The sequence below is a fragment of the Cervus elaphus genome, chromosome 19, assembly GCF_910594005.1.
Source record: "Cervus elaphus chromosome 19, mCerEla1.1, whole genome shotgun sequence".
Classification (NCBI taxonomy): domain Eukaryota; kingdom Metazoa; phylum Chordata; class Mammalia; order Artiodactyla; family Cervidae; genus Cervus; species Cervus elaphus.
In genome coordinates, this window is record NC_057833.1 from 82,100,165 (window position 1) to 82,125,323 (window position 25,159).

General features: G+C 51.8%; 1 protein-coding gene across 1 annotated transcript in view; it reads right to left on the reverse strand.

The window, feature by feature from the left end:
- SLCO2A1 (solute carrier organic anion transporter family member 2A1) overlaps nucleotides 1–25,159 on the reverse strand; it is an 83,602-nt gene that overhangs the window by 8,045 nt on the left and 50,398 nt on the right. Inside the window, exons 4-11 of the mRNA XM_043874696.1 lie at nucleotides 13,533–13,760; nucleotides 12,405–12,503; nucleotides 10,444–10,580; nucleotides 8,183–8,261; nucleotides 7,514–7,678; nucleotides 5,850–6,039; nucleotides 4,064–4,229; nucleotides 1,375–1,538 (exon numbers count right to left, since the gene is read on the reverse strand). Coding sequence (XP_043730631.1) covers nucleotides 1,375–1,538; nucleotides 4,064–4,229; nucleotides 5,850–6,039; nucleotides 7,514–7,678; nucleotides 8,183–8,261; nucleotides 10,444–10,580; nucleotides 12,405–12,503; nucleotides 13,533–13,760 — 1,228 coding nt within the window. The remainder of the gene's footprint in view (nucleotides 1–1,374; nucleotides 1,539–4,063; nucleotides 4,230–5,849; nucleotides 6,040–7,513; nucleotides 7,679–8,182; nucleotides 8,262–10,443; nucleotides 10,581–12,404; nucleotides 12,504–13,532; nucleotides 13,761–25,159) is intronic.

Sequence of the window (25,159 nt, forward strand, 5' to 3'; positions counted from 1 at the left end):
ACAGAGGATGAGATGGTTGGATGGCATCATCGACTCGATGGACATGGGTTTGGGTGGACTCCGAGAGTTGGTGATGGACAGGGAGGCCTGGTGTGCTGCAGTCCATGGGGTTGCAGGGAGTCGAACACGACTGAGTGACTGAACTGAACTGAATAACTTGGTTAATAGTGATAATGAACCATTATGCAGAGCAAAGCAGTTTACCATACAACCCTCACATGAATCCTTTGAGGTCAGTATCATTAATGCCCTTTCATTCATGAGGAAGGGCTTCCCAGGTGATACAGTGGTAAAGAATCTGCCTGCCAATGCAGGAGACACAGAGACATGGGTTTGATCCTTGAGTGGGGAAGATCCCATGGAGTAGGAAGTGGCAACCCACTCCAGACTCTTCCCTGGACGGAAGAACCTGGCAGGCTATGTCCATGGGGTTGCAGAGCTGGACACGACTGAGTGACTAAGCACACACATACATGAGAAAATTGAGACTTGGTGAACTTGGCAACACCGAAACACATTTAGCCAGTTTATGGTAGAGCTAGGCCTTTGACCCTGGACCGGGTCTTCCAAATCCTGTTTTTCCATCTCTGTTGCCAGACAGATAAGGACAGGAGGGAGGTAGGCAGAGGGTAAGTTATGCCAACTTGGTTGAAACCTTGTTTTCTCCTTTGCAGAGGGTGAGGTGAATGGAAGGTCATTCCATGTCAGCACCTCAGGGGCACCTTGGTGTCACTGTAACAGGACACCTCGGCCTTGGCCGCCGCCTGTCCTGCCCTCCCTTCTGACCTGGCTCCTGGGACACGGGGCTTTTCTCCTTGTCTTCCTTTCCACATTTCCTTATTCTGTCTCTGGAACTTTCCTCGTTTTCCTTCTCTGATTTTATGCCTCCAACTGAATTCTCCTCCCTCCTCTCAGTTCTTTTGAGAGTTAAAGATAGGTGAATCTACAGGTGTGGAGCCAGCGTGGAGCCTGGCAGCCTGGAAGGGTCACGTGGCTCAGCCGGCAGGCTCCGCCTCCTCTCCAGGCTCCGCCTCCTCTCCAGGCCCCGCCTCCTCTCCAGGCCCCGCCTCCTCTCCAGGCTCTGCCTCCTCTCCAGGCCCCGCCTCCTCTCCAGGCCCCGCCTCCTCTCCAGGCTCCTCCCTCCTCATGCAGGATGGAGAGGCAGGGATACCCACCGAGTGAGGCTGCAGCGTGGGACTCCGCACGGGCTGGCACCAAAGCCCTGGCACTGGCGCACTAGTATTATCTCCCTGTATCACCCCAAGAACATCTCATGTCCGAGGACTCTCGGAGGACCGGGAGAGGGAGGAGAGCTGAGAAGGGGGCAGCTGGACGCTAAGTGAGCGGAGCATTGGGAAGGAGAGGCGCACTCACCGCAGCACCATCATGTAGAGCGGGTTGTGTGAGATGCAGGCTATGAGCGCCACGAAGGAGATGAGGAAGGTGGTCGGGAGCAGGAAGTGGGCGCAGGAGATGGGACACGGGCCTGTCTTCACTGAAGCAGATCCCCCGTTGATGCAGTTGCAGTTCAAGTAGATCTTGGAAGGAGACGGAGGGGAACAGGGGAAACCTGCTGTTATTATTTCCATTCCACACACTTTAAATGCCTGCTCCAACGGTCACCCCTCTGCCCTCCCTGGGGACCTGGTGATGCTAGATGCAGAGACTGGAGAGGAGACGAGGTGGGGATTTCAGGTGCCCCAGGGATCTCGCATCTGATCACTGGGCAACAAATAGTGTTCGTTTCACCAAAACCAGTCGTCCAGTGTGCGCTGGACTCCTCCGGCAGTTACACCGCGTGGGGATCTGCAGGATCCCACTGCCAGCTACGGTCCACCAGTTGCGGACCTGGGGTTGGGAGGGCCCTCCTCTGGGCCAGGCCACCCTCTGCCGAGCAGTAGTGGTTTTCTGAGTTTTGTTTTTGCTGTTGTGTGTTTATTGCAGGGACATTAAAGGAAGATAAAAATAGGAGGAGATGCCAGTGGGAATGGGCTTCCCAGGCAGTTCAGCTGGTAAAGAATCTGCCTGCAGTTTGGGAGACCTAGGTTCAATCCCTGGGTTGGGAAGATCCCCTGGAGGAGGGGATGGCTACCCACTCAGTATTCTTGCCTGGAGAATCCCCATGGACAGAGAAGCCTGGCAGGCTACAGTCCATGAGGTCGCACAGAGCCGGACACAACTGAGCAACTAAGCGCAGCGCAGCACAGCACCAGTGGGAACACAGTGAAATCCAGTGACCTTTCTGCCTGAGATAAATTCCTCCTGCCTCTAAAGGTCTCCGTCTCAAGTCTATAAATCCATACAGCTCAACATGGTTGTACAGCTCACCTCGGTGGACCCTGTCTGTGTCAGATGGCTTCATCTTCCCTCTCACGTGGTCTGATGGACCAGCCTATGGTCCAACTGCTCCAAGTGGCAAAGCCGTTAGAGGGCAGAGATTGGAACTAATGAACTGGTATGTTTCCTTCTACCAAGGATCGGAACTATGGACCTTCTTTACTTGGGCTGCTGGGAAGCTCATAATTAAGTTGTATACAATGTTGCTGCTACCTTCCTCAGTCTGGATTTTTTACACAAACTTTCCCTTATAATTGGCTATTTTTTTCTTGATATTCTGCTAATGGATTTTGGTCTTGATGTGCTTGTGCTGTTATTGGAAACTTGTCAAGATTATTTCTGGAGGTAGATGAGTCAGAGGTAAGTAAAGATAAGAAAACCACAGAAGCCACCACAGGCTCCCCCTCAAAAAGAAGGCAGCTGAGAAAGCATCTTGTCCAAACTCTTGGTCCTTGCACTTCCTGAGAACCGCGCTCCTCTGCCAACAAAGGAGGCCATGGAAGCAGCCTTGCCTGTCTTCTCATGGAAGATGGCTAGCCTTGCCCATGCCCTCCACACAGGCTTAAAGGAACAGGCTGCATCCTCTCCTTAGGGAGCTGCATAGACTTCCCAGCTCTTAGGATAAAGAATGTCCAAGTCTGAAGCCTGAGCCCTGCCTGCTCCCAGGCCTTGCTGGGTATGACCCTCCTCCACACTCTGTGCCAGCCCTAGCCTTCTCGCTCTTCCCATTTGCCAGATCATTCACACCCTTGGGCCTTGCACTTGCATTTGCTTCACTCCCGGGTTTTCATAGTGTTTTCTTCCTCTGCTGGTTCAGTTCTAATGTCACCTCCTCCGGCAGGTCCCTAGATATTCTCTGTCTCATTAAGTCTCTTCGTAGCATGGGTTACCTTCTAAAAACACTCTTGTGCCTTTATTTGATGAATACAAGTTCATGAGGGCCAGGACATGGGCTGATGTGTTCCCCACTGAATCCTTAGCACCCACGTACGTGTCTGGTGTTCACTAGGTGTTTGCTGAATAACCGCACAGACGACTGGAGTTGGTTTGCTGCTGTCTGATCTGGGGAGGCAGGGAGCACTCTGAGGGCTGGCCAGGACCTTGCCAAGTGAGCACCGTGAATGTGAGCTGTGTGAGTGGGAGGCTGTGACCGGGAAACACCTGATCTTGCACAGACGTGCCCCGGGCTGGGGCAGCACCCTGGGTTCTAGTCCCAGATCTGCCCCTGAATAGCCACCGCCTTCAAGCCAGTTGTGTGGCCATAGCTGAGAGTGTCCAGAAGGGTTGAACCAAATGGCCTCCATCACCACTTCCGGCTCTAACCTTCCAGGTCCACATCACAGAGGCCCTCTGCCCTCGATCTACGTGGGCCTGTCCATATGGCTTTGCAACACAACCAGATCGCAGGACACTGATGTGTCCAATAAGGACCCATCAGCGTGAGACTGGCAGGCTTCAGCGGAAGGAGTGCTCTGACTTGTTTCTGTTTTGAGCATTGTTAGGCTTAAGGAATGTGAATTCGTTGGACATCGGCCAGTCTTTAATTGACTTTGGGCTGTAAGCATCTGATCATGACCCTAGGGAACGGGAGGTGGAGAAAAGGTGGGTGTGGCCCAGAGGCCAGGATGCTGGGAATGAGTAGGGTGGAGCCCTGCCCATCCCAAGTGGAGGAGCAGGCTGTCAGAGCACACACTCGGGGGAGACCCGGGGCCCCTCCGGCCCTTACCGGTTGCTTGAGAGCTATAGAGCTGACGTTGACTTCTCTGCAGCCAGCGTGGCAAGGGGAGAGGTATTCAACCCCATCGTCTCCACAGACCGGGTGGAAGACAGAATCTGGGCACGAGCAGTCCCGGCGGCAGGAGAGAGGTTGTGGACGTATAGAACTTGATGTGCTGCCAGCAAAACAGGAAATGGGAATCAAACAAAGCAGGACCAAAGGAAAACGTCGCCACTCCAGCCCAGCGTGACTTCCCCGCCTGGTTAGCATGCTTGTGTCTCTGTTTGTCTTGGGCCAGCGCCACCCAGAGATCTGAATCATGTCTACTAGAGCCAAGGGTCAACTTGGCTGGTGTTCATGGCACCTCTGCTGTTTCTGCCAGTAGGAGCCCAAACCTACCAACTAGTCATTGGGAATGCTTAGTTGGCAAATCCCCCACTGCAGAAGGGGTCGAGACGAACAATCTGCCAGGACTCTGATGAGAGAGAAGGCAGATGCTATGGGAAAGTCACAGGTGATATTTCCCTTCCTTTCTCTTTCATCTGGGCTCGGGCTGAGGCCCCTTGAGGTCATCGAGGGTCTCAGTGGCTCCTGTCTCTGGGTCTATGTAGCCATCGCCCAGGTTAATGCATCCCCCTGAGCTTTAACCCAGGGATTTCACAGGTTGATCGCACCAATCTCTCCACCCTCCATATCCAATATTCATGATCTCCTCTGAGAAGGGTGGGGGTTAGGGGCTGATAAACCACAGTTCAGAACTTAGCTAAAATAATTATTCTAGTGCTGGTTAACAGTAATGGGGCATCTCTCATGCTCCAGGCACTCTGGCTTAGGGCTTTTCATGCCCTGACATCACAGTAAATGTTCTGATAATGATGCTCCCTTTGTGGATGAGAAACCTGAAGTAACTTTCCCCAACTAGGAAAGAGAAGTGCCAGACCTAGGACCTGGTCTGATGACAAAGCCCTGTGCTAAACACCCAGTGAAAGCATTCTTGGCCTCTCTCAGCCACAGCCAGAAGACCAGTACAAACTGGGAGTGGGCCAGAGTGGGGCGAGGGGCAGTTCCGTCCTGAGTAACACTCCCCTCCTTCGTACCCTCTGGAGACAGGAGAGGTCCTTTCACAGAGAAAGATAACCAAAACTGAAAAGTATGCTCTCTTCCAGTATTGCAACCTCACTGGGCAAAATCTAAAAGAAGAGGTGTTGAAATGTGGCTCTGAGGAAAAAAGCGAAAAAGCACATCCCCTCCTTGGCTTCAAAGCCCTTCCTGAACATGAAGCCAAACTTAGAACTTAAAACCATGTTGCTTTATGCAAACCGACAGGTATCCTTTACCTGCCCTCTTCCTCACCTGCCCTAATTTTTCAGTCTGCCATCACTTTCATTGTTCTTCTCCAAATCTTTTCAAGTCTCCATCTCTCATCTTTCCTCAGCAGTTCAATAAGACTCTGTAATTCTAGCTGGTAAAGAGCAGATGCTAAACATAGCTATTTCCTGGTTCCTGAGGCTCACAGCACTACAGATTCTTCTTGAAACCAAACAAATTAGTTTCTGGTGCTTCTTAAAAAACAGAACCCTAATCCTGATTGCTAGTGGCCCACTAGCACTCTCTGATTTCTTCTCATAATTGAGCACACTACGATCTGATTTTCTCAGTTGCCACATACAAGATCAGATCAACAAGGGAAAAGGAAAGAGGACAGTTGAAGAAGCAGAAAGGGAGATGTGGCAGCCCCTCCATGTTCTGGCCTCAGCAAAGAGTATTTCCTCACCCTCACCGCCCCCCCCCATACCTGGGGAAGTTGACCTCTGCCACGAGTGGGGTGGAGCAGCCCATGAAGAACAGAGGGGCACAGAGGATCATGGAGATGATGATGATGGTGGCAGCCACACGGGGAATGGTTTGCAGAGAGAAAACACAGCGCTTCATGAGGATCCCTCCAAGCAGCATCCCCAAAGCCGCAGCAGGGAGGTTCACAGCACCTACAGACAGAGAGAAGCTGGTCTGGGCGCACAGGCCTTGGAGTGCTATGTGGACCACCGAGAAGGGGGCATGGCTTCTGAAGGGACATTCGATATGTTTAATTGCAACAGTAATAGATGACATTAATTGAGCATTTACTGTTTGCCAGGCATACTGACAGAGTTTTCTTGACACGGAGGATTGCCCTGTCTGTGCAAAGAATAAAGAAAGAAGTGGGACCCTTACAACCAGAGAGATGTGGGTTGAATATGCATTTATTAGACAGTGAAAGTGTTAGTTCCTCAGTCATGTCCAACTCTTTGCGACCCCATGGCCTGTAGCCCACCAGGCTCCTCTGTCCATGGGATTCTCCAGGCAAGAAGACTGGAGTGGGTTGCCATTCCCTTCTCCAGTGGATCTTCCTTACCCAGGGATAGAAGCCGTGCCTCCTGCATTGCAGGCATATTCTTTATAGTCTGAATCACCAGGGAAGCCTAAATAACTCTGTGCGTGCATAGTTGCATCCAATTCTTTGTGATCCTGTGGACTGTAGGCAGGCTCCTCTGTCCATAATATTCTCCAGGCAATAGCACTGGAGTGGGTTGCCATGCCCTCCTCCAGGGGGTCTTCTGGACCCAGGAATTGAACCCGAGTCTCCTGCACCTCTTGCATTGCAGGCAGATTCTTTACCCACTGAGCCACCTGGAAAGCCCTTATTAAGGCTTTCATTATCTGGCCCTTTATTGCACTGTAACTACATGGGGTTAGCAAGGCACTGATGGTGCTTCCTGTTTGATGTGCTAGTCAGAGGCCAAAGGCTAGAAGGGTGAAGTCACAGCCAAGAGCCACACAGGAGGTCAGGGGTCATGCCCTGACCACCCTGCCACATCCACATGGTCAAGTTCACAAGTGAATTGGCACCCGTCATTCCCTTGGGTACTTGGTGGGACCACATCAGTATTTTGCAACCTCAGCTGCCAAAAAACACAGGTGCTGGATGCTGGCCCCCCCTGCCAGAGAGTCTGCTTTCACTGCTTGAGGGTGGGGCCTGGGCATCTGTATTTCTTAAAGCTCTCCTGGGGAGCCTAAAGTGTAGGGGCTTGAGAGTCACTGGGCCCCACAGTCCTTATCCAGGTGAATATCTTCAAGCCCTTGGAGAAGAAAAACACCCAGCGGCATCTTGCCTAGCCCCCAGTTCAATCCGCGCTCTTTCCTCTCTTGTCCCTGATGATGTCAGGGCCTTTGGGAGATGGTCAGGCTTTCAGCCCCTCTGACAGGGAGGAAGCAGCCCCCAACCTCCAGCCACTCCTGCCCAGAATGATAGGGGCCCAATAAATCTGCCAAGAACATTCTGGATTGCCAACCAGGAAAAATGCCCTGAAAATCCTTTCTCCTGGGCAAGAACCCTCTGGCTCCTGCCCTTGTCGGGTCTGGTGGCGCTCCTCCCTGGATGAACAGGGGGAAGGCCCGGCTGCAGCAGCCCTGGGGACTCACCGATGAGGAAGTTGGCATAGGCCGCGGAGGCGCCGTACTGCTTCTCCAGGAACTTGTTGAGGAAGGTAGAGAGGCCGGCGATGACGGAGGAGAAGGTACACTGGGCCAGGACCACCAGCATGAAGAGTGGGTTCATCAGGAGCTTCAGGAAGATGCGGGGGAACCCTGTGGACAGACTGCTGTCAGGGCTGCGCCTCCAGGCAGTGGTCAGCGGAGTCCGCGAGCCTGACCACTGCCCGTCCTGCCCCCCAGGCAGCTCCCCTCTCTTCCTCCAGACAGAAACCCAGGCCCCAAGCTGCTCAGTGGCCAGCTGGGGGTACACAGCCACTCAGGATCCACTCAACATGCTCATGGACTAAATAAAATGAGGACAGGCCTGGAAGAAATCAGGTGGCAGGTGATTACACAGGATGGCCACATCCATGTGAAGGGAAGAGAGAGGAGAAGGTGGGCCAGACCATGAGGGCAGGGCTGCCTCTGCCTGATTTTGGGTCTCCTGCTCTCTGCAAAGCAGCAGTCAGCAGGGCTCTTGGCAGAACCTCTCGTGAAGGGATGGGCCAGTGTTGCTCTTACTGCCCCTCACCACACCCAATCCCACATGGGCCAGGTGACCCTAGACCACCCCCACCCCAAGCCAGCCCACCCAGGACTGCGGGGTCACTCAGTTACTTTTAATGAAATCCACCAGGGAGCTTCTTGACTTGGCCTCTTCCATCTTCCTTGCTTCATCCATCACAGAATGAGTCCTCTGAAGGCAGCAAAGGGGGTGAGTGTTAACGGCTTCCTTGAGTGTTAACAGGTTCCTTACAGCCATCTTTCCCAGGCCCTTGATCCTTCTGGTCTTAGTGGCTCGTGGAAGGGCGGTGCTCAGCCACCCTGGAAGTGTGTGGAAGGGTGTCCAAAGCAGTCACCACATGCATGTCAATGAGCCCGGTGCTTTGGCCACTGGCCAGAATGCATCCACGCTAGGGCCTCCCAGATATGATTTCATATCTGTGCATATTATTTCATGTCTAACTGTTGGCTGATGCCAAAAGGCATCTGAGTGAACGTCAGCCTTTGTCTGTCTGTCATGGCTACACTTCTTCTTTGTCCTCAGGTTCCAGGGGCTACGGGCCTCGGGGACACTCTGGTCTACAATGACCTCTGTTCCCAGCTCTCTCTTTCAGTCTCCTCTGTGGAGTCCCTTCTTTCTTTGGGGCCCAAAGTTGGAGCCTGTGCAAGGCTCTGACCTGGCTCTTAGCCTGCACCTTCTGTGCAAACCCCCTCAGTGAACCCACCTTCCACTTCTGAACTTGTCAGCTGCAGCCCGAGGCCCAGCTCTGAACCACTAAACAGATGCAAGGACCCGAGCTCAGACACTGTTAGGATCCCCCAGCAGACTCCTCGCCAGGTGCAGGCACTTCCATTTAAAAGCGGACCCCATGCTTTCTCCATGGTGGGCCCCGTGCCCAGCGTTCTGCATACATTGTCCCATTCCTCACAACCTCCTCCTGAGATAGGTACTCTTATCTCCAGTACTTTAATATTTATTTTTATTTACTTATTTGGCTGTGCCAGGTCTTAGTTGCGGCATGTCGAATCTTAGTCCCTAGACCAGGAATCATTGAGAGCACAGATTCTTAGTCATGGGACCACCAGGGAAGTCTCTATCTCCAGTATTTTAAAGTAGAGGAAACTTAGGAGCAAGAAAACTTGCCTAGGATCTCTCAGCTAGTTGAGAAGTAGCAGAGCTAGATTCAGACTCAGGTTTGTCCGACTCCAGCATCACGATGATGTGCTGCCTGGCTTTGAAATTCTTCTTCAAGACAAGTTGAGGCCCTTTTATCCCTGCCCCTCCCCATTGGCCGGGCCTAGATTTCACCCAGTCTCACACACCTTTTTGCAGAACATCCAGCTCAGCCTCTGGCTCTAAGTCTTGGCACAAACTTTAGCCGCTCACGGTTAAGTCCTTCTGAGCAACCCCTCCACGGACATCTATACTGCCCTGTCTCAGTTGCCTGGCAGCCACGGCCCTGGTCCTCAGCTGTATCATCTCTACACTGGCCTCATCACATCTCCAGCCTTCATTCCTTCCCGACTCCCCAACCACAACCTCACGTAGTTGTCACCCAAGTGGGCGCCAGTCACTTAGAACTTCATGAGATCAGAACAAGTTTCAGATCCTTCAGCCTAATGTCTAGGCCCCCACTCAGACTTCTCCCCACTGTTTTCCAATCTCATCCTTCCCTGATTTCTTTCCCCAACAGATATGACTGGAAAATGCATGCAGGTCAGTCTGCTCATAGTATGCTCCACTCTCTGCCCAATCTCACACTCTTCAGCACTAGGAATTTCTCTTTTACTCAGTCCTTTAGGATTAGACATGACCAGCCCTATTACATGCAAAAGTCAACTGCTCCAGGTCCCATATTCAGTTTTTATTGACTCTTAATTCTTTATTTCACTTTAAATAACTCAGAACTTCCCCAGACTATATTCCCTGGAACCCTCCTAATCCCTGAGATGCTACCAGGGTGAGGGAACACTGATGAAATCCCATCTTTGGGAAATTCACAAGCACGCTCACCTTTCAAAGCCTGTGAGAAGTCCTACATCATGAAACTTGATTAGATTTCACCCAGAATTAACTTACTGAAACTTCTCAGCTTTATTAGCTACCCCTCCATACCTCCTGGTGGCTCAGATGGTAAAGAATCTGCCTGCAATGTGGGAGACCCAGGTTCGATCCCTGAGTCAGGAAGATCCCCTGGAGAAGGAAATGGCAAACCACTCGAGTATTCTTGCCTGGAAAATTCCATGGGCAGAGGAGCCTGGCAGGCTGTAGTCCATGGGGTCGCAAAGAGTCGGACATGACTAAATGACTAACACAATACCTCCTTTTAGGAAACTCTTATAATAAGTAGAATTATGGGTTCTCAGACGCTTACCTCTATTCCTGTGGGTATCGCTCGAGGAAAGAAAAAGAAGGGGCAAGAGGTGACAACCAAGCAGGCTGAGGAAATGAGCAGGCCCAGCCACCAGGCTCCTATCCATCGGGGGTCTCCAGGGCTCAAGTTAACAGAAGCTGAAGAGAAAGCACAGGACACAGGTATTTGTTGGATGAATGCACGGTCTCACTTTACTCATCAAGGGAACTAGCACCTTGGTCAAGACAGCATCCTCTCTCTCTTCCCAGAGAACAGAGGCCTGTGGGAGGATCAGCGAGGTTAACTGTGCCCTGCGGGCACCATTTCATCGGCCAGTTTCAAACCCATGTATTTGTGGTTTCCAAACCCGCACTCTTAATAACGGAATGCTCTGCCTCCCACTTTTGTTAACCCCTAAAAAAGGAGGCCTCACAATCCCTAGAAACTCAGAAAACCACCAGGAAGAGACTAGGCTCTTGGGTAAGGAGATGCTTTCTCCTGTGCAGTCTCCCATCCACGCCCAAGGGTCTGCTGTTGTTTCTCTTTGTAAGTAAAGAATCTACATGGGCATGCAGCGAGGGAGAAGGGGGAGAACACTGTCCCGGATACTGTCCCTGGTGGACTGGGAGCTCAGGTGCTAGTCTCTTTGGGTAATGAAGAGCTAGGACCCAGCTCAGGAAGTGCCAGCTTTGGCCTTTGATTTGAAGTACAGGTGGATGACACTGAGCAGGTGACCTTGTGGTCTGACAGTCCCAAGGTCAGGAGTCTGTGGTGTCTGGCAGCATGATTGCCCACATTCTTTGTGAGACAGGCAGGCTCTGATCTGAGTGCCGGGCACTGGGCTGGGGATGTTATTTCTGAGGGTCTGGCAGACCTGCCTTCCAGCCACATCAGGCCCGCGGGAATTTACATACCACCCACACACTCCCCATGCATTGCCCATCTTGACTTTGTCCAGATGGTTCCCTCCACCTGGGAAGGCCTCTGCCACCACCAGCTGTGGGATTTCCACCCACATGGGATGCAGACACGCATCATCTCCCTGGGAAGCCCTCCCTCATCACCTCACGCAGAAGCACTTTTCTGGCCTTGGAACTGCCAAAGCACTTTGCCTGTCCCTCTCTTACTGTGCTGGCCCTCTCTGCCTTGCGGGAGGCTGGGGGTGTCAGGCAGCCTTACAACAGCCATATGCCCTTGTAGGATCCATCCTGGGGTCGGCTCCCTGAATGGTTAACTCAGTACATGTGCTCTTGTCTGTGGATTGTATTTTCTCATGCTGAGATACAGAGAGGCTTAATCCATATCATTTTGTTAATAGCTCACTTCTGTCAACCTCAATATGTATCAGCCATTTTTAAACATCACAGCAACTTTATTTCACTATCATTAGCCCCATTTTACAGATGAGGAACTGAGGCATAGGAAGATGAAGGTTTGTGCCCAAGATCAGTAGAGGTGGTAGAATTCAGCCAGTAGAGGTGGAACCAGGATTAGACAGAGGTTCCCTGCTGTGTCCACATGGTTAAATTCTGTTACACTCTTCTGGGTGGGAGTCATAATCCATCTGTATATTTCACATACTGCTTCTTCCTTTCCCTCAAAGAAGTCTTCTCAAAAATTTTTAAACAATCAAAACCATCTTAGAATCAAAGAATTATAGAGTTATTTTTAACACCACGACCTCAAAAGGCAGCTGTGATGGCAACACCCGAGGCCCTGCCCAGGTCTCAAGGTTTCCCACTGCAGAAAGTATGTTTTCTTAGGGAAGAAAGTGTGTTTTCTTCAGCGGCAAGCCCTGCTCCATCATTCAGCCTGGCCCTGGAGGGAGGAGGCATATGCTGTCTTGCTCTCCACTATCTGAGGCCGGCTGACGACTGCAGGTGGGAGGGAGGGAATGGGGGGCGAGGGAGCCATAAGCATTTAAAGTTCAGCTTCATCCTTGCCCTGACTGGCTGGGGGCTATGGTCCTGGCACATACTCACCTGTGTCCACCCTGCCGTAGTCTACAAAGATCTGCAGCATGACCGAGCCCAGCAGGTACCCGAAAGCTGGTCCAAACACAGCGATGGCAAATAGGATGGCTGGAGAGGGGAGAGAGAAAGGATGCTGAGGGGGTGAGCGGACTGAGGGTGGCACCCAGGCTCTTTCCCTCACTTGGGGGCTCCCAAGACATTCCCCAGTCTATCCCCTGGCCCTGACAAGTCCACACCTGTGGCATTTCCCACAGACAAGGCCAGAGCCACCTGAGACCCTGGAATGTGCGGAACCCAAGCAGATTCTCCTCTGGCTAGATGCCAGAGCAATCTGCTTGCTGGGAGAGAAGCGGCCTCCTGGGCATTTACAGATGAAGGCCCAGGCGTGGGTTGGGGGCAAGGCTCCTTGCGGGTATGATGTGACAGCAATGGTGGGAGCTTGTGGGCCACAGGGCCTCTGGGTGTGGCCTGTCTGGTCTGGGCCCTGAGGATGCTCAGTGCAGCTTGTTCTAAGGGAAGAATTGGGTCATCTGCTATCTATTTTGCTATCTACTTGGGCTTCCCTGGTGGCTCAGACGGTAAAGCGTCTGTCTGCAATGCAGGAAACCCGGGTTCAATCCCTGGGTTGGGAAGATCCCCTGGAGAAGGAAATGGCAGCCCACTCCAGTATTCTTGCCTAGAAAATCCCATGGATGGAGGAGCCTGGTAGGCTACAGTCCATGGGGTCGCAAAAAGTTGGACACAACTGAACAATGTCACTTTCACTTTATCTATTTTGCATGTTTTTCTATGAGGCCAACTTGGCCTATGGATGGCTCAGAAGACACGTGTGCTGGCCGGTGCCTGATCTGGAAAGCAGTGGTACTGCTCTTGACCAGTACCTTGACCAGGTACTTGACCACATACTGCTGGTCAAGGAGCTGCCCTTTTCCTGGCCCAGGACCAAGGGGTCATGCAGATCCCCTCGGGGACTCCCACGGCCCCAGCGCACAGAGACTGTGGGCCCCGTCCCAACTGGGGAGAAGCTGGGGCCTGGGCTGGGACTCCAGGTGTGTCAGATCCCCAAACCTCTGTATGCCCTGGCTGTGCCATGTGAGGACCCGCCCCCACCCCAAGCCCTCTTCAAGCCCGACTCACAGATGTACAGGGGCGAGTTGTTGGGCTCCGAGAAGTCGTCCACATAAGAGATCCCAAATGGCTGGATGGGTACCGTGCCGATGCCTGCCAGTAGCTGGGCCATCACCATCAGGCCCCACATGCTACTGGTCTCCTTCCGAGAGTCCTGGGGGCTGCCGTGGCACTTGCTGGGGGTTAGGCCCTGCGAGGGTTTCTGACAGAGCTCGGTCTGGGGGTGGCTGCTGTTCCCTGCAACGAGAGAGCACACGCCCGTCACCCCCACCCTGGTGTCCTGCTGCAGCCTCTAAACCCGGCCTTTCTCCCAGGCCTTCTTGGAATGGCTCTAGAAACAAAGGTGAGGAGGGGAGAGGCGGGCTCCCTGCTCTAGGGGGACTTAGCCCTCATCGGGTGGGAGAGGCATCTTCCTCTTCTGGGGGACCATTCTTTCTCCTCTCTGGGTACTGGCAGGGGAGTGGGGTTAGTAACACGAAGCTTTTGCCCTGGAGGCAAGGCCACCCAGTGGGGAAACAGGGAGCCAAGATCAACATCCAGGCTTGTGGGCCTTCAGCGACCCTGTGGGCAGCCTCAGGCTTCAGGCCCCCAAGGTGTGTTTTTTCTTTAGCAGGACAGAAGTCATTCTGTCCCACAAAAGACAGTGTCACCTCCAGCCTGGAAGGCTCCCGGGGGCCATGATTCCCAGAATTCTCCCTCTTGGATAAGCCACACATTGGGTCACACTAGGGAGCCCTACTGCCACAGGCCTTGAACGTGATACCCAGTCTGGCCAAGGATCAAGAATTTGGGATGCTAAAGGGACTGTGACACCCTCTGGTTCAAACCTCCTGTTACAGGTAAAGGGTGAGGCTGCACCCACAAGAGGAGCCAGGCTGCACCTACTGTGAGGGCCCCAGAGGCCCCAGTGTGGCCTGTGGGCACCAGTGCCCGTGGCTTTGGGGACCTGGCCAGGCTGGCCTGCCGTTCCCATGCCGCTGTTTCCAATTTGTTTAGCTGTTTAGCCCACGCTAAACAGACAGCACTGCCAGCTCTCCAAGGCCTTGAGGGCTCCTTTCCATGAGATGCCTTCTTTCCCAGCCTTGAAGAGGCCAGTGGAAACCACTAACATCCCTGATCCTGCTCCATGGGGTTCAGTTTCACTCTCATTTGTGGTCCTTGCAGAGAGGACAGAGCTCTGAGCTGGGTGGACCTCAGAGTCCCGTGGAGAGGAAACATGAGGGCTATGCACAAGATCTGTCCATCATCCTCAACTCTGGCTGCTCTGGGTGGCGGGGCTGGGGAGGGGTCTGCCCTCCTCATCTCATCATCCCCTCCTCTTCACCAGACACACATGCTTCATCCAACCAGGCCTCCCCATCTCCCTTCCTCTTCACTGGTGTTTGTGTTGAACACGTGTGAAAACTGCTGGCCTGGGGGTTTCCTCATCAGTCAGGGAGGCGTGTCTCAGTAAAAGCAAAGGGGGCCAAGATGTCATCTGGTCAAGGTCGTCCAGACCTGACAGTAGCTGCGTGCAAGGAAGTTCGTGCACCCAGGCCAGCGCCCAGCACCAGACTTTGGTTAGTGTTCCTCCATCCCACCCATCATCCCGCCTTTCAGCGCAGGGTATGGGGTTCGGATAGAGCGGTCCAACCACAAGGGTAAGTGGGAGACAGACTCTTAGAGTGGGGATGTAGCTTTGCTGACATGGGAAGGAAGCTATAACATCTTGTCGATTCAAAAAATACCTAGTAGTTTGGAGAAGAATATGAGCCCTAGTTTATAAAACTTATGTGATCTGATTGAATATGCAGAGAAAAACTGGAAGACCATGGCTGTCCCAGGGTGATGGGATTGTGGCATCTTTGCGTGTGTGTGTGTTTGCCTCGGTGTACTTTCTAATTTTTCCATAAGGAACACATGATGCTTTTGAAATAAAGCAACAGTAAAAACTTTTAAATTAAAAATATTTCTCATAAAAAATATATAGCCAAAATTTAACAATCATTCCCACTTCTTATTTCTTGGTTCCAGAGCTGTTGCCCTGGGCCTGCAGAGGTATGCATCACACCAGGGCCAAGTTTCTCTGACACCCATCTTCCCCGATGCCTCTCCTTGGTGGAGTGCTGGGCTTTTCTCTGACTTACATGCTCTACTGTAGAGACCCAAATTCCAGCGCCAGAATTTTTAAACTTTCATTTACTGCACAAGCAGACACTGCCAAGGCTGTGACGTACTTTGTGTCCTGCTTAGAGGTTACTGGCCCATCAAAGTGGCTGCTTTGGGGCAGAGCTGGCATTTGAGCCCATGTGTGCCTGATTCAAAGTCCTTAATGAAATCAAGTCTGAAGTGGCAGCTCTGAAAAGATCCAACACAGGTTTTGCAGGGATGGGGGAGGGCAGGTCTGGGGTGATTCCTCTGCTCCTCCCTAGTTACATTCAAGCACATGAGCCCTCTGATCTCTGTAGGTGGCTGGGAACCTCCTCCCAGATAGAGGTATCCTGGGAAGGGCTGGCTGCTGGGAGTTCTGCTGAAATCAGAGGCAAAGAGACAAAACAAGCAGAGTATAAAGAGTGAAGAAATTGGTTTTGGTGAAATTAGCCAAACACAGAAAGACAAATACTGTATGATCGCTCCTATACATGGAATCTAAATTAGTCAAATACATAGAAGCAGAGAGCAGAAGGGTTGCCACGGACCAGAGGAAGGGGAAATGGGGAGGTGATGGTGACGAGTATGAAGTTTCAGTTCTGTCAGAGAAGTTCTAGAGATCTGCTAGATGGCATAGTGCCTGTAAATAACAATACCACACTGGAGACTCAACATTTACTTACAGGGTAGATCTTAGGTGTTCTTAACACACACACACAATAATAATAATAATTATTAAAGGAAACTTGGGACATGATGGATATGCTTTGACAGTGGTGACAATTTCATGGGTGTATACTTAAACTCATTAAGTTTTATATATTAATATGTTCAGCATTTTACATGTCAGTCACATCTCAATAAAGGCTTTTTTTTAAAGAAAGAAAAATTGGTTTTAGCCCTAGGTAGCTGTGTGATCTTAAGCAAGTTTCTGACCCTTTCTGAGCTTCAATTTCCCTTTAGGCAGAGACCATAATGTGGCTAGATAGGGAGAGCTCCTGTGGTCACTAAAGGGCTAGAAGGCAATAGTTCCAGAAGAGAACAGGCATGAAAAGTCAGACCCGCTGGTCAGCGTGGCTGACGGCTGTGCTGGCCCCCTTGTAGGAAGGCTGGTATGACCCAGCAGTGCTGCAAGGCCCGACTCTCACTTTAGTCTGGAAGCACAATCTGTGAAATGTTCCCGCTGAGAAGGAGGAAAACCCTTCACTGTGCTCAGGAACCCTGTCACCAACACTGCCCCATGTCCAGCACTCAGAACCAGAGGTGTGGTGCTGGCAGACTTATGCCCGCCCCCAGGAGGAGGCCCAGCTGGCCGTGGACAGGCAAGACCCATAGATGTTGGAATGGCTGGATTGGAGGCCTGGGAGCTGGGTCCTAGTCCTGAGTCTGACTCCCTACTTCTGTGACCTTGACTTTGAAAGACCTCAGAGGATTCCAGGGAAGGGGCCATGCGCCGCAGAGGGTGAGTGGCTGTTGGTGACCTCACTGCTCTCTCTGGGCCCTCAATGTGGCAGCCACCGAGACACCCCAGCTGATGAGCATTTACACACGGTGGGCTGTGCTAGTCTTTAGAAAAAGACCCCACTACCCTTCTCAAGACCATTTGGACAGGTTCAGAAATGAGGCCAGAGCAGGCCGCCTGACCTAGGCCACCTTCTAACCCAACTGGCCAGGTGCAGCTGTGTGGTCATTCAGTCAGTACACACGCCCTGCTCACCTCCCTCTGCCAATTTTGAGCTGACGCATGTCTAAAGGACTGATAAATAAAAAAGCTGCCGCCAAGTTCTCAAATGGGCATTTGTTCTCAGAAGATTCAAATGAATTTCAAGCAGATTTTGTACGAGGAAATGGGCAAAGTTTGGAGTTCCCTAAATCCATGGGCTGTTGCCACTTGCAAATGTGCTTGCCTAAGCTGCCTGTCCCTGCCTAGGTGTGACAAAAGCTCCCTCTCAATGTTGTCTTATCAGCTATGGGGTGGCAGGACCAGGCCTCCCTTGTGTGCTGGGTGGCAAATGACCACACTGGGAAAGAGGTGCAAAGCATTGCCCCCCTGCTCCCAGTGCAGCCACCGAAGGACCACACCCAGGCCTGTCAACTTCAGTGGACGATGCCTGCCTCACTCTTGGTTGTTCAGTTACTTGGTCAAGAGTGACTGGGGGCAGGCCCTCTGCTGGGATGACCGAGACAAGCCCAGGAGCTCACTGAAATAAGCCTGACACTAAAGTACAAATATTGCATGATTCCATTTACATGAGGACCCTAGAATAGGTAAATTCACAGAGACAGAAAGCAGAATGGTGGTTGCCAGGCAGGGGCTGAGAGGAGGAGGAAGAGGGAGTTAGTATTTAAGGAATACAGTTTCCAAAGATGCAAACGTTCTGGAGATGGATGGTAAGAATGGTTGTACAATAGCATGAAAGTGTTTAATGCCCTGAACTGGACACATTAAAATGGCAAATTTTATGTTATGTATAGTTTACCACAATGAAGAAATACAGCCTGGTATCCACTGAGTTGGGCTCCCAGGTAGCACTAGCGGCAAAGAACCCACCTGCCAATGCAAGAGAAGTAAGAGATGTGGGTTTGATCCCTGGGTCGGGAATATTCCCTGGAGGAGGGCACAGCAACCCACTCCAGTATTCTTGCCTGAAGAATCCCAGGGACAGAGGAGCCTGGCAGGCTACAGTCCATGGGGTCACAACGAGTCGGACAAGACTGAGGCAACTAGCGTGCACACACACATCCACTGAGTTGGGAAGGAAAGTGTACCAGAGAGCATGCCACCCAGTCTTGCTGGGGAGAGGGTTTGGGAAGGATTCCTGGAGGACATGGGCTCTACACTGAGAAGACTCAGTAGGAAGAGACAGAAGGGAAGAGCGCAGAGGTTTAGTGGGGTCAGTGTGCAGACACCACTACGGTGAGGCCTGGCCAGCCCTGGAGGGCTGCTGTGTCCCATGAAGGGGCCTGGATTACATCCTAATGAGAACCCAGAGGGTCATGATCATGAAGGTGAGATTAACCTGTGTTCATGACCTATGTGTAAATAGCGGAATCGACCCAGCCAAGAGCTACCTGGATGGTAAAACAGGTGAGGCTGCGTGCTACATGAGAGGCAGGCAGGGGTTGCTGGTCCAATCCACGGCTGTGAGCACAGGATTGCCCAGCCCTGGGTGGGTGTGCGGCAGATACACAAGGCCAGGCTGGTTGTGTGGGAGCAGGAGCCCGAGAAGGGCCAGAGAATAAGTGCTTCTTTTAAGAGTTCTTGTTCTTAATTTTGCTGATTCTTACTATTTGACTAAAGTCATATTTATTAGAACATTGTTGCTGGCAAAATTATTTTTCTGTGAGCCATTAAACAGTGATCAAAGCTCACAAAAATGTTGACTGGCTTATTAAGCCTTTACATGGCATGTTGCATGGTGCACCAAGGCCACAAAATTCCTCATGAAATTCCACCTAATGAAGTGTCCAGTAGGCAAAATTCTCTGGGGATCTTTTAACTGTTTTACATTAACTTTTAGAATGTTAGATTACCTGTCAGAAACTGCCTTTATTAAACATGCACATTTTCAAAAATAATCAACTGGCCCCAGTTAAATCCAAGTCCACTGAGTTCCTCTTGGACTCTTCTGCACTCCAAATTGATTCAAGGTCTCCCAACAAACTTTCTTTTCCTTATTCCAGCCCTAAATGGGGCCACCCCACCCTGACCAGGCTCTGACACAGGTGAAAGGGAACGAGAAGTTCCTCTACCTGGGAGCACCACCCTCAGGAAGGGAAGTGGCAGCTGTCTGTCCCGGGGGCAGGGTGCCCTGGACCCAGGTAGAGCAGGGTGTGGTGGTGGGTGAGACCACTGCTTCCTGGCTTATTGTGCAGAAGGTGTTTGCATCAGAGACAGAATGTGGGCCTCCCAAGAACCCATGCCTGGGCCTCCCTGCAGTGGGCAGCCATGGCCAGCTCACTCTGGTGAGGACAGTCTTCTAGAAGTTAGAACCTTAGGCTCTTCTCTTAAAAGGAAGACAGTGATGGAATGAAGACCTTGTATTAGGACCCTTTGGCAGAACTGGGGGGCTCAACTTTCTGCAGCCCATCCCCTCCTCCTCCCTGGAATGAATTCAGGAGCTCAGCCCATGTAAAGAAGAAAGAGCAGCCTCTCTCCGTTTCTCAGGCATTCCAGCAAAGGCCGGGCACCCAGTCCTCTCCACTGACTTATAGAACCTCACTGCCCTCCTTCTCCTCCAACCTGCCCACCATCAGATCCTGTGATAAGGTCAGAGAAAAGCCCGCCAATTCCAGTCACAGTCTCAGGGGCTGCCTGCCTCCACCTTGTGGGGCCTGGGAAAGGGAAGGAGGGAGGTGTATTCATTAGCTGATTGTCAGTCTGTTTCCCATCTTCCCTGAGGCCCACTTCTGGAAGGCTCAAGCTTATCAGAGCACATTCTTCTTCCCACAAGACACCAGAGATCTAGCCGTGCCAGTTATCACAGGGCTGCGAGATGCTGACTAGAAATAGGCCGGGACCTTTCCCCTCCTTCAGCTACCCCCGTACCAGCCCAGCTGCATGCCAGTCAACCCTTTGACTCATCCCACAATTTACATACACAGAATTTCAGCTCTAATTTCTGAACGCCTCCTCCAGTTTGGAAAGATGGGACGTGGTAGCAGGAAGGGCTACCTTCCTGGAGCAGGCCCCACAGAGATTGGCGGATCTGGGCAGAGCAAAGTCTAGCCTCTTCACTGTTCAAGGACACACAGTCGAGGTGTGGCCAGGCTGAGGTGGTAGGCTATCAAGGGTCTAAATAAGGGTCTCTGCACAAAAATCCAGCACTGGGGCTGTGAGAGGATGCTAGAAGTGTTGAGCAAACACAGGAAGGCCGTGGCAGGAGTGGGCTTTCCTTTGACTAATCTTTCTTGTCATTCTAGTAGAGGAAAGAGAGAATTCTGCCAGGAAACAGGAGGGGAGCACCTTGAGAGCTACCCATTACCTCCCCACCCAGAAGGGGGCACTGTGCGTGGGTGAGTAGGGCCAAAGGAGGAGGAGGTTAGCAAGACCTCAGAAGCAGCCCCTAAGAGTACAACAGGGATAGGCAGTGGTGTTTCCGGAGAGTTTCCTGGAAGCACACCCAATGTGCCAAGCCTCGCTGGGCTATCAGCAAACTCCTGGAACCCCATTCAGAATGTTCCACTTTGAAGGACCTATTTCCTCATCCTCCTAATCGGCTACTCAACAGTTCTTCCCGAAACTCTGGCAACACCCATCAGTAGGCCTGGAACAGGCTGTCCCGAACTCATGATGGAGATCTCCAAGTCATTTATAAAGTGACCTGTTTGCAGAGCAGAACTGGTTGGGTTCCTTGTCAGTCCATCATGCCCCTGTGACAACATGTGTTCTCTTCCAACTAGACTAAGCCTCCCCTTAGACAACAGTTCCTATGGGCATGTCCCTTCTGACTTTCATTTTGGGAATCTTAGAGAACACATTCTTCTGCACCAGCAGAAATGAACAGAGTTGGGGTTGACAGCCAGTCACATGCTTGAGTAGTGCAAGGAATCATATTTTGAAACCAGACAGACCAGGTTCAGATGGGAATTCTCAGAACCTTAGTCTCTTCATGTCTGAAACAGATATAGATACTAATATCGACTTTGTAATAGTCTTATTCAGATTAAAACTAATAACAGTAACAAAACCTGGGATATGATGATTACACAATAACATCAATTTTCATTCAAAGTTTCAAGCCAGAAACTTTGAGAAATTCAGACAGATGAGAGAGAGGTCAGAACTCTTGAGATAGGCATTGTTGCCCAGGTTTTTTTTTAAGACTTGGGAAGTGGGTCCAGAAACTAGAAACAAGTAAGATCAGTGCTGGTCACTAGAAATGAATGGGTATAATAAAGGAGTTGAGGGCAAGTGGGTTGCTTGCAAGGATTCACATCCATGCAGGAAAAGAGTAAGCTTAGGGGAGTGGAAGAAGAGGGTTCCTTTGCTCTGTTCTCAAGACCGAGTTTCCAAGGCTGAGACTGAGGCTGGACACCCTTTCCCACACAGCTTTCCAGTACTAAAGGGGCCATGGGGAAATGCCTACTTGTATTGAGAAGGCCATATGACCAGTGAGGTCGGTGTGAGAGGGCAAGCCCACTATGCACTGTGTGAGGCGGCTGACAAGGGGCTTGCCTCCAGCCTGTCACCCCCGCCCCTGCACACCCACCTGCTCCTGAGGAACTGCCATCAGACCAAGGAAAGAGGAATTGCCTGGCTCATCTTGTCATCAAAACTCTTTCTTAGTGGATAGGAAGGAAAGAAGACACACCTGAAGGAACAGGAGGAAGGCTCAGAGCCGTTTAATTTTAGTATTCAAAGAGAATGCGTGCTTAATTTGAACACTCCCAATTGGGAGTGAAGCAGAATTTATTGTTCACAGATTTATTAACAGGCTGATGAGGAGCAATTTGAAGGGGAAAAAATGGGATTAGCTGAGCCAACATGAATTCATCAAGAGCCAGTCATGCCAAACCAACCTCATTTCCTTTGTTAATGGGGCTCCCAGAGTCGGCAGGAAGCCGTAACGCGGTGTTACTTGACTGGAGGAAGCCTTTTGACAAAGCCAGTCATGATATCCTGACTGATATCCAGACCAGATGCAGACGCGTGGCTGAGCGTCCTCTGGGGAGAACAACTCAAAGCGTGCCCGGCACAGGCACGAATGGGCCAGGGTGACCTGGAAGACGGTGGCTCTCGGGTCCATCGTGCAAGTCAGCCCTGGGCACGGCTGAGAACAGCTGACAGCTTTGTGAGTGACGTGAATGGCCTGAGGCTGGAATCAATGGTTAATAAGACAGTCCAAGGGTTGAAAATTCTAAATCAAGACCCAAGGTTATGAGGAGGGGCTCCAACCAAAGGGACTGAATCTAAGGGAGTCCATGGGGGCTGCAATGGGTCACAAAGGGTCCAAAGGGTCACAGCCTGGGCAGCTTACAAACAGCACAATGGTTTCTCACAGTTCTGGAGGCAGGAAGCCCAAAATCAGGGTGCCAGCATGCTGGGGTTCTGGTGGGAGCTAGACTGCTGACTTCCTGTTGCATCCTCACGGGGCTGAAAGAGCCAGCCAGCTCTCTAGCCTCTTCCACAGAGGCATGGACCCCACCAGGGGGCTCCACCTCCATGAGCTCCCTGCCTCCAAATACCTGACTGCTCTTGGCTGCTTCCTCTTTTAGATCTCTGAGCCTTACTTACATCCCCTGACGGAGGCCAATCCAAGCTCTGGGTCCTGCAAAGTCCTTTTGTTCCTTTAGAGAAAGAGCAGGAGCTCCTCCGTGTGTCCCCTGGGGGGTCCTCAGAGGCGGCATCGATGGTTTCTTCAAACCATAGTGCTTTGCAGGACAGGGGCTGGCACCCTGCTTCTGTGGGGCCATCCCCCTGACAGTTTTCCTGGGGTGACCACAGCATCTGGAATAGTAACCAGTCTTCCTTTCCAGTCTGTGTGGGCTCTCCTCAGGAAACCCACCTCCCTGCCTTGGGTGGGCCCAAGACACACAGTCCACAATGGGCCCCTGAGATGCCCTCTTCCCAGAGGAGCCAGGACGCAGGGTGCAGCCTGGCTCATAGGCGTCCCCGCCATGCCCTCCAGACCCAAGCAGGCCTATACCCTCAGCCTCATTCCTGAGCAAGAGAAGTGATGAACAAGCCTCCAGGGGAGGCAGAGTGACGCTCAGGTCTCTACTGGGGCCTGCACTGGAGACCCAGAACAACGAGGGTTGTGACTCTTCCACACAACAGAGGCAAGCACTCTCAGGTCGACTGCCGGGGCTGTGTCTCCGAGAGGCCCGTTCTCTGCAGCCCCAGCTCCTTTCCTGGCCATCCCCTGACAGGCAACGCGGCAGCCTGGCATTTTCTGTCATTTCTCCACCGGCATTTCTCTTCCTTCCTATAGTGTGTGTTGAAAATGTGTTCCCCATCAAGTCTCATTAGCTTAGTTGTGCTCATCTGTTCGGGAGTATTTTCCTCTCAGTTGACTTAATAACACTCATGTGTTCTGTGACTTCCCCCCTCCCCCCTCATTGTTTTCTCTTCCTTTTCAGGTTAAATAGATCCAACTGCCCAGACTGTGTGTGACCTGACACCCACTCACCACCCCCCCCGAAACACCACACTGACATTTATGTAAGTGCAGGACCCCAACCCCTGCCAGGCTGCTCCCCCACATCCGTCCCTGTCTGCACCTCCACACCCACAAGACCCCCACCCTCTCCACACCTCTGGTACACACCCACCCCCACCCCCCACATACACATGCACTTCTTCCCTCACGCACCCACCTCCTCCACTTACAGCCACCTCACCACCACAGAGAAAGGCTTCCCTCACACACACTCCCATACACCCCCCAAACACACTCCTTCCCCACCGTGTCCCTCTCACACCATGGCCAGACGCTGCCCTTTGAACAGCCCTGAGCTCAGGGTCCCTGAGCAGTTCCCTCAGTGCAAGCACCCTGCATGGCCCTTGGGGCCTTCTGGGGTTCAGTGCCATGGGTTCTGCTCTGGGGCCGAGCGTCCTCCAGTGAAGAAGGGGCTCAGTCACTCAGGGGCCTGAGGCTCCTGTCCCCAGGCCTTCCCACCACCCTCCTGCCACTTTTGATGAACAAGCGTGGGTGAGGGGCTGGCAACTTCACAAATAGAGGACTAGAAAGCAACTCTTCCCTTTCTTTTCTAGACCTCTCCAAAAATACCATCGACTCCCCCAACCCCACTGTTCCCACAGGAAACCCCCTCCTGTGTGCATCCATTGTCTGCGAGGAGCTGACTTCCCTCTGGCCTTGGCTCAGGACCTCTCCCAGGTTACACCTACTCCTCCCAGACACTGGTTTCCGAAGACCCTTCTTCTGTCTCCTGGGGGAAATGGTCTCCTGTTGGCCTGTCTCCCACCTATCCCAACTTCTCCACGCATTCCAGAAGTGGTCTTAGAGGCTTTGGCTGGGTGGCTAGTCTTTTCTCTAAAGGCGCCAGGCATATTTCCGGACCCCACTGACATTTACAAAATCTAAACATTCAAAAAAGTCTGCCTGGCCTTTTTAGAATTAGCAATTAGTTGTTAAAGGTCTCTGTGATTCCCACAATGGCTCCATCTCTAATTTGTTTTTCCTAAAACACTTCTCATTTCCCATGTCCATTTCTGGAGCAGCTCTGCTCCAAAGGGAAAGAATCAGCAGGCAACACATGATAACAGGTCCAGGGGTCACTGCTGATGAGTAAGAGACTTCAAATACCACATCAAGGGCAGGCAAAGAGAAACGTGCTGAGCAGCTACTGTGGGCCAAGCGCTTTATCTACACAATTTAATTTTAATTTTGCCTTTAGAACAGGCTGAAAAGTGGAGAAATTATTGTTCCCACTTTATAGATTAAGAAACTGAGGCTCAGAAAGGTGAACAGCAGCTTTCTTGAGGAGATTTAGCACCTACATGGCTGAGCTGGGATTTGAGGGTCTCTGTTCTCTTTCCGCAT